General features: G+C 39.9%; 1 protein-coding gene across 1 annotated transcript in view; it reads left to right on the top strand.

The window, feature by feature from the left end:
- LOC135087648 (rho-associated protein kinase 2) overlaps positions 1–12,344 on the top strand; it is a 28,377-nt gene extending 16,033 nt beyond the window's left edge. Inside the window, exons 10-13 of the mRNA XM_063982393.1 lie at positions 3,057–3,214; positions 3,950–4,075; positions 4,567–4,780; positions 7,683–12,344. Coding sequence (XP_063838463.1) covers positions 3,057–3,214; positions 3,950–4,075; positions 4,567–4,780; positions 7,683–7,776 — 592 coding nt within the window. The 3' untranslated portion in view covers positions 7,777–12,344. The remainder of the gene's footprint in view (positions 1–3,056; positions 3,215–3,949; positions 4,076–4,566; positions 4,781–7,682) is intronic.
- The last annotated feature ends 1,443 nt before the right edge of the window (positions 12,345–13,787 follow it).

The following is a 13,787-nucleotide window of genomic DNA, read 5'->3' as shown; positions in this document are numbered from 1 at the left end:
CGATAAGGATGGGTAGCTTGGGGTCATTGGACAAAATTCTACGTGCTCACAGACCAGACTATAGCAATGTTTCCGCGTCAACACACTCAACATCAGGGTTCGAAAATATCCGATATTTATTATAAATATCAAAATATCGGATATTTATGATATATATCCGATATATATCAACTTTGATATATATCAATTTTTTATGAAAGCCATAGTATTATTTTATTGTATTATTCATGAATACTATTGCATATTTGTTACATAAACATGTTTTTAATGTTTTTAAAACTTAAAATCAGACAAATAAAGCAAAAACATAAAATATCTTTGAAATACGGCAAAATCAACTAAAAAAATAAAAATCTTATGTCAAAAAGTACAAATACAGTAACAAATTTTAAAAGTTGATATATATCATCAAAACCAGCTTGATATATATCGGATATATATCCGATATATATCTTGATATATATCCCTTGATATACAGGGTGTTTGGCGCATCGTGTGCCAAAATAATTTGGCGGATAGAATGGGTCATTTCCTATATTTTCAGCCCCCATAACACGTTCCATGCCAGGCGGCTACGTTTAAATTATTTTTTTTAGTAATTTCACCAAAATACCCAAATCGCATCATTTAATTTCGATTTAAAAAAAAACTACTAGGCGTAGCTTCAAAGTAAATATTTTGTTTTGACGTGCATTGATGTAGGGTTGCATCAAATCTAAATTTACTGGCAAATATCATCTAGGTTTTTTTTAATTTAACTTTGAAGTTTTCCGAAAAGTTAAAAATGGACTGAACATTTAAGTTTACATGGCTATAAAAAAATAAATAAAAGAGATAGCGATCTTCGGATCTTATCAAAACTTCTCTAGTCTATCCCCATTCAAACGGTATACTAATCTTGTTTAAATAATAACAACAACTTCACAAATTCCTTAAATTAGTTCATTGACTCTACTCGGACTGATTTGCGAAATTTGTGTTTATAGCCCCTTTTTGTGTGAATAGCACGTTAAACACCTAACAGGTAAAAATTATTTATCTTATGCAATGTAAAAACCTTTTCCCTATCGTTTTTCAATGTGGATTTCTTGAATTTAAGGACGAAAATAATTATTTTGATCGTTTATTAATTATTTCAAAGGATAGTGCCAGGGTTTGGACCAAGTGTTGCCCAGAATCAACCTATAGTGCATTTTGTTCCTCAAGCCTATACTAATGTGTAAACTGAAGCGCACTGAATTCTATCCCTGGAGTTAAGAGAAAAAAAGAGTTTTGTTTTGAATTATTTACATACAAAATATCATCGATGTATACGTACTACGCATTAGATTTCGCGATTATGGCATTAAATAACACTCGCTATGTTGAACTTAACCATAATGCATCCGTACACGTTACTTTAGTGCGATTTAGACATTCTTTGTAAACGATCTAGCACTGTTTTAATTGTTTGGTAAGTTGAAAAAATTCATTATTTCCAAAATGAAGCAAGAAGTTTTAGTTTTCTATACTTGCAAAAAATCAATTTATTGGTGTATTACAATCGATTATTGAAGTTATTGTAAGCTAAAACTTCTTGCTCCATTTTGGAAATAATTAATTTTTGTCAAGTAACCAAACTACTGCAACAGCGCTTGATCGCTTATAAAGAATATCGAAGTCGTACTAAAGTAAGGTGTACGGATGCAGTATGGTTAAGTTCAACGTAGCAAGTGTTATTGAATGCCACAATTGCGAAATCTTATGCGTAGTACGTATACATCGATGATATTTTGTATGTAAATAATTCAAAACAAAAATCTTTTTTTCTCCTAACTCCAGGGATAGATTTCAGTGCGCTTCGGTTTACAAATTAGTATTGGCCTGAGGAACAAAATGCACTATCGTTTCATTCTGGGCAGCACTTGGTCCAACTTCCATACATGGATTGGCACTGTCCTTTTAGTTCAAAATGTCCGCCTCGGCAACGTATACACTCACAACATCTTCTTCTAATTTTGACTGTTGTCGTATGCAGCCACATTTCTCTTTTTATTATTACAAAGACGTTTTCTACTCGTGGATTAGAAGAGATGGCCCTACTATACAGTGGCTTGCACGTTCCCCAGACCTAATTCCGTTAGATTTTTACGTCTGGGGACGAGCTAAAGAACTGGTGTACGTAACGGATTCAAACAATAGAAGAACTACAACAACGAATAATAAACGCCTTTGTAGTAATAAAAAGAGAAATGTGGCTGCATACGACAACAGTCGAAATTAGAAGAAGATGTCGTGAGTGTATACGTTGCCGAGGCGGACATTTTGAACTAAATTTGTAATAATTAATAAACGACCAAAATAATTATTTTCGTCTTTAAATTCAAGAAATCCACATTGAAAAACGATAGGGAAAAGGTTTTTACATTGCTTAAGATAAATAATTTTTACCTGTTAGGTGTTTAATAACGTGCTATTCACACAAAAAGGGGCTATAAACACAAATTTCGCAAATCAGTCCGAGTAGAGTCAATGCACTAATTTAAGGAATTTGTGAAGTTATTGTTATTATTTAAATAAGATTAGTATACCGTTTGAATGGGGATAGACTAGAGAAGTTTTGATAAAATCCGAAGATCGCTATCTCTTTTATTTATTTTTTTATAGCCATGTAAACTTAAATGTTCAGTCCATTTTTTACTTGTCGGAAAACTTCAAAGCTGAATTAAAAAAAAAATTAGATGATATTTGCCAGTAAATTTAGATTTGATGCAACCCTATATCAATGCACGTCAAAACAAAATATTTACTTTGAGGCTACACCTAGTAGTTTTTTTTTAAATCGAAATTAAATGATGCGATTTGGGTATTTTAGTGAAATTACTAAAAAAAATTATATAAAAGTAGCCGCCTGGCATGGAACGTGTTATGGGGGCTGAAAATATAGGAAATGACCCATTCTATCTGCCAAATCATTTTGGCACACGATGCGCCAAACACCCTGTATATCCTCGAACCCTGCTCAACATACTCAAAATATCCAATGGAACCTAACAATGACGTCTCTATCCCCACAGCAAAGTGTTCCACGTGCGCTCGGTGACGCAGGGCGACGTGATCCGCGCCGACGCGAAGGACATCCCGCGTATATTCCAGCTGCTATATGCGGGCGAGGGCGAAGCACGCCGCCCTGGGGACCCGCAGGACGCGCCGCCTGATGCGCAGGACCACGCCGGTATGTGATAAATATTCTAGAACTAGCGGCCGCCCGCATCTTCGTACCCGTGGATCCCGTTTTACCCCCTGTTTCGTAAAATCCTTTCTTAGCGGATGCCTACGTCATAACATCTACCTTCATGCCCATTTTCAGCCCGATCAGTCCAGTGGTTTGGGCTGTGCGTTGATAGATCACTATGTCAGTCAGTCACCTTTGAGTTATATAATATTATTTAGATATTCCAGGGTTGATGCGCATCTTCCATATTGCAACGGCGAGCTTGCGCTAAGCTCTATGGAAGGTTGCGATGATGGGCGTGAAAGGAAACGCACATATTTTGTGTCATTTTTAGTAGTGATTATGAGACTTCTAGCGCGACGGGAGTAAGCAAGAGTGTGTATAATTTTCAGACACGTCCGCGCATTACGGCTACATTGTTTTTTTTTAATTTTTAGGAGTAGTTTGCAAACGACTCAAGGCGTGGTTAGCGAGTGTATCGAAAGCTCATCATGACTCCTCTGTCGCTACCATACGTTGCCTCGCTTGCTCGTCATACCCACCACAGTTCCACCGGCATTAACCGCGGAAGAGTCGCCATTAGATTTCTGATTCTGCTATAGACCCACAAAATTGTTAATGAAATTCTCTTTGGATAGAAGAAACCATTGAGCGAAACTGGAGTTGCTGACTTTCGTTCATGCGTCAGTATTCTCCCGTTTTAACTTCACAATCTAACTGATCGTTTTCCCGCAGGTAACACGGTGCAGCACAAGGGACACGACCTGGTGAATATCACGTACCACATCCCGACGGCGTGCGAGGTGTGCCCGCGCCCGCTGTGGCACATGTTCCGCCCGCCGCAGGCCTACGAGTGCAGGCGTGAGTATGATCGACAATTTATTATTTATTGATCATGTAGTATTCGTGGCTTTGAGATGCGCTGACGCATGCGGCATGCGTTATAAAAGGAGTTTTAAAGTGGTTGTTTAGAAATCAATTGTGTGATGGGAAGCCTTTGTTACTGGATATAGCAACGAAGAAGATTATTTGCTTTGTTTATTTTCTTTGCATTTTTCACAACAAAGAAATATGAAATACTACTTTCCTATACTAGCTTCTTTCGAGCAACGTCGTTTCGCCAGCGTCTACGCAGCGCCGGTGACGTCAATACTGAGTGCCACTGTAGTCAGGCAAGCGGCGTGTTATGTGGGACCCCTCTTAAGAAGAGAGTAGCCTAATCTCCGGCTTGTTAGCAAAGGCAGAGGCCGACGTCTAGCTTTATCCCGACCATGTCCTATCAATGCTCGTCTCTGGTCTCCACTTTACTATTGTGATCAAATCGAATGGTTTAAAACACGTGTATTATTCAGGGTGCCGTATGAAGATCCACGTGGAGCACATCAACGAGGGCGAGGGCGTGGCGGCGTGCAAGCTGCACGCGAACCGCGCGCGCGAGCTGTTACTACTGGCGCCCGCCGCGCCCGAGCAGCGCCGCTGGGTGGCCCGCCTCGCGCGCCGCGTGCAGCGCTACGGGTACCGCGCCGCGCACCACACCAACCACGACCACACCAAGCTGTCGCCCCGGTGAGTACCCGCCGCCCGAGCAGCGCCGCTGGGTGGCCCGCCTCGCGCGCCGCGTGCAGCGCTACGGGTACCGCGCCGCGCACCACACCAACCACGACCACACCAAGCTGTCGCCCCGGTGAGTACCCGCCGCCCGAGCAGCGCCGCTGGGTGGCCCGCCTCGCGCGCCGCGTGCAGCGCTACGGGTACCGCGCCGCGCACCACACCAACCACGACCACACCAAGCTGTCGCCCCGGTGAGTACCCGCCGCCCGAGCAGCGCCGCTGGGTGGCCCGCCTCGCGCGCCGCGTGCAGCGCTACGGGTACCGCGCCGCGCACCACACCAACCACGACCACACCAAGCTGTCGCCCCGGTGAGTACCCGCCGCCCGAGCAGCGCCGCTGGGTGGCCCGCCTCGCGCGCCGCGTGCAGCGCTACGGGTACCGCGCCGCGCACCACACCAACCACGACCACACCAAGCTGTCGCCCCGGTGAGTACCCGCCGCCCGAGCAGCGCCGCTGGGTGGCCCGCCTCGCGCGCCGCGTGCAGCGCTACGGGTACCGCGCCGCGCACCACACCAACCACGACCACACCAAGCTGTCGCCCCGGTGAGTACCCGCCGCCCGAGCAGCGCCGCTGGGTGGCCCGCCTCGCGCGCCGCGTGCAGCGCTACGGGTACCGCGCCGCGCACCACACCAACCACGACCACACCAAGCTGTCGCCCCGGTGAGTACCCGCCGCCCGAGCAGCGCCGCTGGGTGGCCCGCCTCGCGCGCCGCGTGCAGCGCTACGGGTACCGCGCCGCGCACCACACCAACCACGACCACACCAAGCTGTCGCCCCGGTGAGTACCCGCCGCCCGAGCAGCGCCGCTGGGTGGCCCGCCTCGCGCGCCGCGTGCAGCGCTACGGGTACCGCGCCGCGCACCACACCAACCACGACCACACCAAGCTGTCGCCCCGGTGAGTACCCGCCGCCCGAGCAGCGCCGCTGGGTGGCCCGCCTCGCGCGCCGCGTGCAGCGCTACGGGTACCGCGCCGCGCACCACACCAACCACGACCACACCAAGCTGTCGCCCCGGTGAGTACCCGCCGCCCGAGCAGCGCCGCTGGGTGGCCCGCCTCGCGCGCCGCGTGCAGCGCTACGGGTACCGCGCCGCGCACCACACCAACCACGACCACACCAAGCTGTCGCCCCGGTGAGTACCCGCCGCCCGAGCAGCGCCGCTGGGTGGCCCGCCTCGCGCGCCGCGTGCAGCGCTACGGGTACCGCGCCGCGCACCACACCAACCACGACCACACCAAGCTGTCGCCTCGGTGCGTGACGTAATATTTGAACCACAAATTACTCTAGCTAGAAAAAACTAAATACGTCACCATATGAGACACGCCTCCTAGGTACGTAACACTAATTGTTGATATTATGTACTCACAAGGAAAATTTCACTTATCAGTAGAATATGGAAAGCAGATGCTAGAATCGTCATTTCTTATTTTGGGATTATGAAACTTGATATTTTGTAAAGACTTACCAGTTTTATCGTGTAAAATTTGACAATGTCTTGTTGAAACCAGTAAAAATTGGATAAGCCTAATTTATACGACATCAACCACATCACGATGACGTAAATACGTCACCATATGAGACCCGCCTCCTAGGTATGTAACACTGACCACTAAGAAAGCTACATTCTTTTCTCAACGAAAAATCGATGTTCTCTCTTTTCAACCGACTTCAAAAAAGGAGGAGGTTCTCAATTCGACCCGTATGTTTTTTTTTTTTTTTTTTTTTTTTCTATGTTTGTTACGCGATAACTCCGCCAATTATGAACCGATTTGAACAAATCTTTTTTCGGCGTATAGGTAATACCTCAAGGGTGGTCCCATTTAAATTTAATAATAAAAAAAACAACCCCCAAGGGTGGAAAATTGGGGATGAACTTTTTTATACGCAATATCTCCGCCGATTATAAACCAATTTGAACGATTATTTTTTTGTTGAATAGGTATTATCAAAAGGGTGGTTTCATGCGAATTTGAAGAAAATATTTCACCCCCAAGGGTGGAAAATTGGGGATGAACTTTTTTATACGCAATATCTCCGCCGATTATGAACCAATTTTTTTTGGTCTCAGTGTACTGCCTACCTTCAGTGGTAACATCAAGGTAATAATTAGTTAACTAAAAAGCAAGAAATAAGTAAAATTTTATAAAAAAAAATAAAACCGACTCCAAAAAACCTACACTAAAACGTAGAAAAATAATTACTAATTACCTACTTATTTATTAGGACGAATTATTAATATTTATGTAGGTATACCATGATTGATACTTTTGGAGTCGGTGCAGGCAAACTTTACATGTTTCATAATCTTGGCACCGACTCCAGAAGTATCAATCATGGTATACCTACATAAATATTAATAATTCGTCCTAATAAATAAGTAGGTAATTAGTAATTATTTTTCTACGTTTTAGTGTAGGTTTTTTGGAGTCGGTTTTATTTTTTTTTATAAAATTTTACTTATTTTAAGACAAAGACATTTATTTGCAAAGAATAGGTTGATACAGATAGTCTTGTAAATAGTAAATACAAAGTAATCTATTCTGCTAAAATCCTACATTAACATGCAAATTTTTTGTCCAGAAATTCCTGACCCTCTCGCTCGACCTTCTATTTTCCATTTTCACGACTCGGAATTTATAAATAATAAGTATTTTTACAATAGGAATTTTCAGTCTACTTTCTATTTTCTTACAATCTCGTATTGAAAATAATTACGAACACAACAAAAAAATATGTTTCTAATGGGTTGTATCGAATTCGAAACTCGCAAAGTGCAATTAATTTGTAAATATTCTAAAATTAAACTGAACATTTTAGCAAAACAATGTGCTAATAAATGTTTATTCACTTACAGAGATTCGATGCGGTCGAACTTAAAGGCGGCGTACATGAACGCGTCCCAGCGAAGCTCCACGCTGCCCGCCAACGCGTCCATCCCGCGCCAGTGACCGGCCACCAGGTACCAGACACCCACCAGGTACCAGACACCCACCAGGTACCAGACACCCACCAGGTGCCAGACACCCACCAGGTACCAGACACCCACCAGGTACCAGACACCCGCTCCGGGACACGCGACTCTGTTCTCTACGACGCTCGCAATAAAGCCCATCACACCCGCGTGATTTACACACCGATTCATTTCGTTGCCACATTATTTTTGATAGTTTAGCTACTTTGTACTAACGCTATCAGTCGCATGGAGTTTGATTAACACGATCTACGCCGGTTAAGAATCGGATCGCTAATCGAGTCGGCTGTTTTTTTCTCTTGCTCTTACAATTACGAATGAGCATGAGATCGACCTGAGTTCGCGATCATTTTTATCAGCTTTAGTTCAACTCAGACGTTACAAGCGTCAGAGCAACGTGTGGTGCATAGTTTAATGTTTTAGTTTTGGATCTAATACATAATTTGCCTATTAAAGGTAGGTACCATTGAACGCTTTTTGAGATCCCTTCTTTGCGTGTGTTTATTGGAATTGGAAATGTTGTAATATACAGAATTGTTGATATTATGTACTTACAAGGAAAATTTCACTTATCAGTGGAACATGGAACGCATATTCGCAGATACTAGAATCGTCGTTTCTTATTTTGGGATTATGAAACTTGATATTCTGTAAAGACTTACCAGTTTTATCGTGTAAAATTTGACAATGTCTTGTTGAAACCAGTAAAAATTGGTTAAGCCTAATTTATACGATATCAACCACATCCTGATGACGTACCTTTGCTTATGAGAATTCTTTTTGTGATTTCAGCCCATTATATTGAAATCATAAGTTATAGAAAATATTTATGTAATAGATTTCTGCCTATGAGTCATAACCTATGGCCTGATATTACCTAAGAACAGTCAATGTTAGGTAATAATAGTTTTATTGAAATGCGAAGTGACTTGAACGTAGTGATATTTTAAAGGAATTGTCATATATTTTTTTCGAGAAGTTATTTGATTGTTGTAATTGAAAATTTATCGTACTTCTATTTGGTTCAAATATGAAGTTACTGTATCACATGGTTACGTTTTGTGTGAGCACTAAAACATATAACATAAATGTTGAATGAATCGTGTAAATATTAGTTACATTAATAATGTTGATATTATAGTTTGTTCGCTTGTACGGTAATATGCGCGTGCCGAAGACGCGACTTGTTTTGCCACTGGCGGAGGGCTTTTGTTTGCGTGGGGCGGTAGGCGTGTTAAAACAGGCTTCTTTCATGCGCATGCGCATTCTGGTGACGAGCGCGACACGAACGAACGAAACTAGGTTATACACTTGTCAAATTAATAGCTTTTATATCCCGAAATGTTAACGAATACTTTATTTCTTTTTTTTACGCACGTTATGTAAGTTTAGTCTGCGACACTATGCTTTAGAAGCAGCTTCTGTAACCGCATTAGACTGTTAGAATTTAAATGTTATGGTAAAGTGGAATTATAATTTTTTACAAACATTTAGTAGCCAGGCGAGCATTTCCCATGAAAATTATTTTGGTAGGTATGTTTTTTATGATTTACTTGAATTTATTTTTTTATTAACAAGTTAAGCGTTTCTCAATGATAAATACATGAGCGATTTACTTGCAATAAACCCCAGTTATAATAAAATCTGTTGCTAGATATTGAAATGGAATTGAATGTCATATCAGAGTACAATTTGCTCAGCAAAAGATAGAGAGAGAAAAAAGACATTTTATAGCAACAAGAAAAAGTTTTTGCGAGAAAGGGACCTAATTAAAACAATATTAGTACCTATGAATTTAAACACTTTTCTACTACATGCACTGTTTTACACGTTTAACGTCAAATAGATAGATTTGTAGTTAATGCAATCGTTCAGGAATTGAATTTAAGAATATTTAAATGATATTTACACAACTGCACTAGTTCAGGGGTTTCACGTCGGCACTTGTTGTTTCTTGTGTGAAAAACAATCTTAGTAAATTGTATACCACTGTTATTCACTTTCCCGGGAACTTACTAGTTATAAGTACAGTGCATGACGCGTTTTTGTTTGCAAACTAACGAAGAACAGTGCCATATTTTTTTTGTAGTAGACCTCCTGTAGTTGCTCAAATGATAAATCATCCGCATGTTACTTAATCAAATAAGACTCGGAAGGGCTTCCTTGTTTCTCATGATCAATTATCTCTAATGAATTCGAATATACGTTACATTTGAGCGTATAATTATATCTCAATAACTCATGATCAATTATATGAAGTTAAGCAGCCTTATGTATCTGCATTATTTAGTCATTGAGTAAAGAGCTTAATAGTGTCGCCGTTTATAATAAAACCTTTAAAATGTACATATTATGAACCCTCGTGGAATGCAAGCATTTGAAGCAATAAGATGATATCCGTCTTGTTATTATTATACTCTCTAATATCATTGTGATAGTAAATTATTGTGTTTGTATTTGTCAACCTCACAATATTGGTGCCAAATTGCTTATTCATCAACTACAGTTCAGTATCTGCTGTTACATTTTAAATTGTACCACTGTCGTTCGGATAAATTCCTCTGCTTCAATGGTTGTGTCAATAACCAATATTAGAGAGCTTAATCTATGTAAATGTACTACCTATAGGTTATAATGTACATATTTAATGTCAAAAACACCATTTTTACTAGAAATCTTGTAAAGTTATGTACAATAAGACATTTAAGTTGTGATTTTGAAGTACAAAACGTGTTGTGAGTTCATTCCGTTTCACAACTTTAAACTTTTATATCCAATGCACGGTTCACGGACTCGATATTATAACAAATAGTCTCACATTTTGCTACTACACATCTTGAAATGTTTAATATACATGTTAGTTATGACAAACGTAGCACTTGAATTTGTGTTTCAACATTTACATTTAGTTGAAGAAAGCTAAATGCTTATCGAGTTAATAAAGTGTAGGGCCTTATGTGAATAAAATGTCTGTCCGTGAAGTGAACACTTCTGGAGCCATTCTCTTCTAGCCTGTTGGAAGAGAAAGGAACAGATAATCTTGTAAGTCAAATAATGTATCAATGCTAGAGTCATGAAGACGTGATCTTACAAAGATCATTCTATAATGATATTCTGTTGGAATTATAAAGACGTCTATGGATGCTTCTACAAGCCAAAGTTATCCTGTAACGTCCTCATGCGAACGTTTTGAAAATCACAAAAGATTGATGTACGGACCGTGGCTTGTAGGTGCTTCTGGATAAACTCTATCATGATGTGAGGGGCAGATGACCGGTTCGTATACGCGAAGGCTCTGGATAGCTGTGATATAGACGTGTTTACAACACCCGTGGTGCTAAAGGGAAGCAGGCCTCAGACGCATTGTTTTAGTGGTTCTTGTTATTATCATATACATAATGCTGTTTATTATTGCTCTACAACACTGTTTACATTCCTACAATGAAAGCTATGTTGATTTTGTTTATGTTAGTTTTATATTGACTCAGGTTCAGCTCTGTGGCTTGCCCAGTTGTCGCTTTTAATATGTTTAGATGTAAGTTCAAACAATCTCTTTTCATCCATGTACTGACATACGAATTTCAAAACTACGTACTTAAGTGTTTTGCAATCATCATAGCTTTATGCTTATTTTTGAGATGCATTTTTAAATTATATTTTTATTAGGGCAGCTATTGCATTGTTCGTGTTATTTCATTCCATATTGTATCATACGTGACTTCTAATTGTGTTGCAAGTGTTCGAAAATGGTTAATTGCCAAAGAAACAAAAATCAGACTTAACAAAATGTTTTCAGTTTATTTGAAGTTATTTTAGTCTACGTTATTCTTTGCGCGATTTTCATTAATAAATTAATGTATTATTAATAATTAAAATATTGTTATCTTCTATTACTACTATGCATAATTTTAAACCTGATTTTATGATATGACACTTCTAGGGAGTATTTTTAGTCCGCGTTAACGTTATAAGCGGTTATAATACTATGTAGAAATACTCCCAAATTGTCTTATGGTATACATTAAATAATGGACAATGTAAAATCATAATTATGTAAATTATTTATTATTAAACTACATCATTTCTTAAAATATTTTTTTATTTATCATGCTAAAATTGTAAGTTCCTAACTAGCTAGCTCTTCATGTAAAGACAAACATCACGAGTAGCTGCGCGCTCATGTAGTTCATTTGGAATAACAGTTAAACATTAGATATGTACTCTTTTAAGGTAATTGATGAATCTTATTATTTCATACATTAATGGTTAGGGATGGAATCATTGTAGGGGGCGCCCGACTCCCGTGTCATGCAATACTAATACCACGTGCCTTAGCTACGGCCCACTCCCATATCACCTAGTAGGCATATTATATTATATGTATCGATAGTAATATTATTATGATGTACATATGTTTTGAAATAAACTAATATTTTATAGATTTTTTAAGGAATTTGTATATTGTAAAGATTATTAATTTTATCATAAAATTAATGCCTAGCGAATAAGTGCTACATTTGTGAAAAATAAATAACATTTTAAAAGCTCACTGTTTTATTTTTAAAACCGCTTAACACATTACACTACTACATTAAAATTAAATAACACTTTAAATGCTTTATTAAATTAACAACAAGTTCATTTTGAATATAAATTAATGTTCCAAAATGTAACAAAATGCTTTTGGCCTATATAGTAGGGAATTTAGTGCAAGAACCCCTCCACTTTGGTATAGAAGGCTCATTTTTGCAACAGTGGTTCTTTGGGTGCTCCTGAGTAGATTTCCGTCGGTAGACATCGGGAGCCCCCCCTGTGGTAGCAGGGGGAGGGGGGGCAAGTTTCCTTCCGCCGCGCTTCACTTTAAGGCCCATATCTTCAAAACTATGGGTATTAGGGCAAGTGTGGTATCATTTTCGGATAATTAAAGGATGGCGAATTCATTTCTAGAACAAACTTTTTGCCTTTTCATACAAAAAATTTGAAATATTGAGTAAAATTCACAAAAACCAAAAAGTATTTTTTTAAATAAACGTCGTTTACTTTTAAACCACTGGAGATAACCTAATAAAAAAAATATGACCTGAAAGCTACATTTATCAGGATTATAAAAATATAACATTGTATGGTACTTTTTCCGCAAAAAGTAAGTGAAAAAAATTTTTTCTTCAGGACACAGCGGGCGAATTTTATTGCGCATCGGAAAAAAATATTTATTTTATCCATGAATTCATACTATTTGGTTCATAAGCAAGCAAGGATTATTATTTTAGAATTTATTTAGAGTTGCTGGCACATCAATCTACCATAATTTGTATTTTTTCGTCAATTGATTTTGAACTCTATGTGTGACTCATAAGGTTGAAAATAGCTTAAATACATTTTAATATTGAAAATATCATAAGGAAGCACTAAATAAAGAACTTTAATTTGTCTAAACGTCTTAATGATTATTATTATTTTAATTAACACTTTTATTTCTACATACTATTGTACCAGTGATTTAACGGAAAGGTAAGTGTGAGGAAAATGAGGTTTCACAATCATAGTACGGGAAATATTTTTAGCACAAAGGTTACGGCTGTGACCTTTGTAGTTGTTTTTTTCAGACAGCACCAGCTTCTGCACTACCTACTTCTTGCACTTACATCTCACCATTTCCAGGCAAGCCTCGGCAGCTACGAGCAAACCGGTCCATGTAGGCTCCATCTTGCTATCGGCTCTGGTCCACCTCCAACCAGTCGGGTAAAGGGAAGACTGAGTCGGTTGCTTGCAACTAATCCTATACGCGAACCCCTTGGATTTATCTAATAAGTAAGTGGATAGATCTTGAACAAGGGACGACTAGAAAAGAGGACCAAAATCCCAACAGAACAGCCTAATCTGGTTTACTGACAGCTCAAAGTTGCAGTAGCGGCGTAGGGGGGGGGGGGGGGGGGGGCGGGCCGCCCCGGGTGCCAAGCATCAGAGGGTGACACATGTCGCACAGAT

Source organism: Ostrinia nubilalis, chromosome 3 (genome assembly GCF_963855985.1).
Source record: "Ostrinia nubilalis chromosome 3, ilOstNubi1.1, whole genome shotgun sequence".
Lineage (NCBI taxonomy): Eukaryota > Metazoa > Arthropoda > Insecta > Lepidoptera > Crambidae > Ostrinia > Ostrinia nubilalis.
This window is presented reverse-complemented; position numbering and strand designations above follow the sequence as displayed.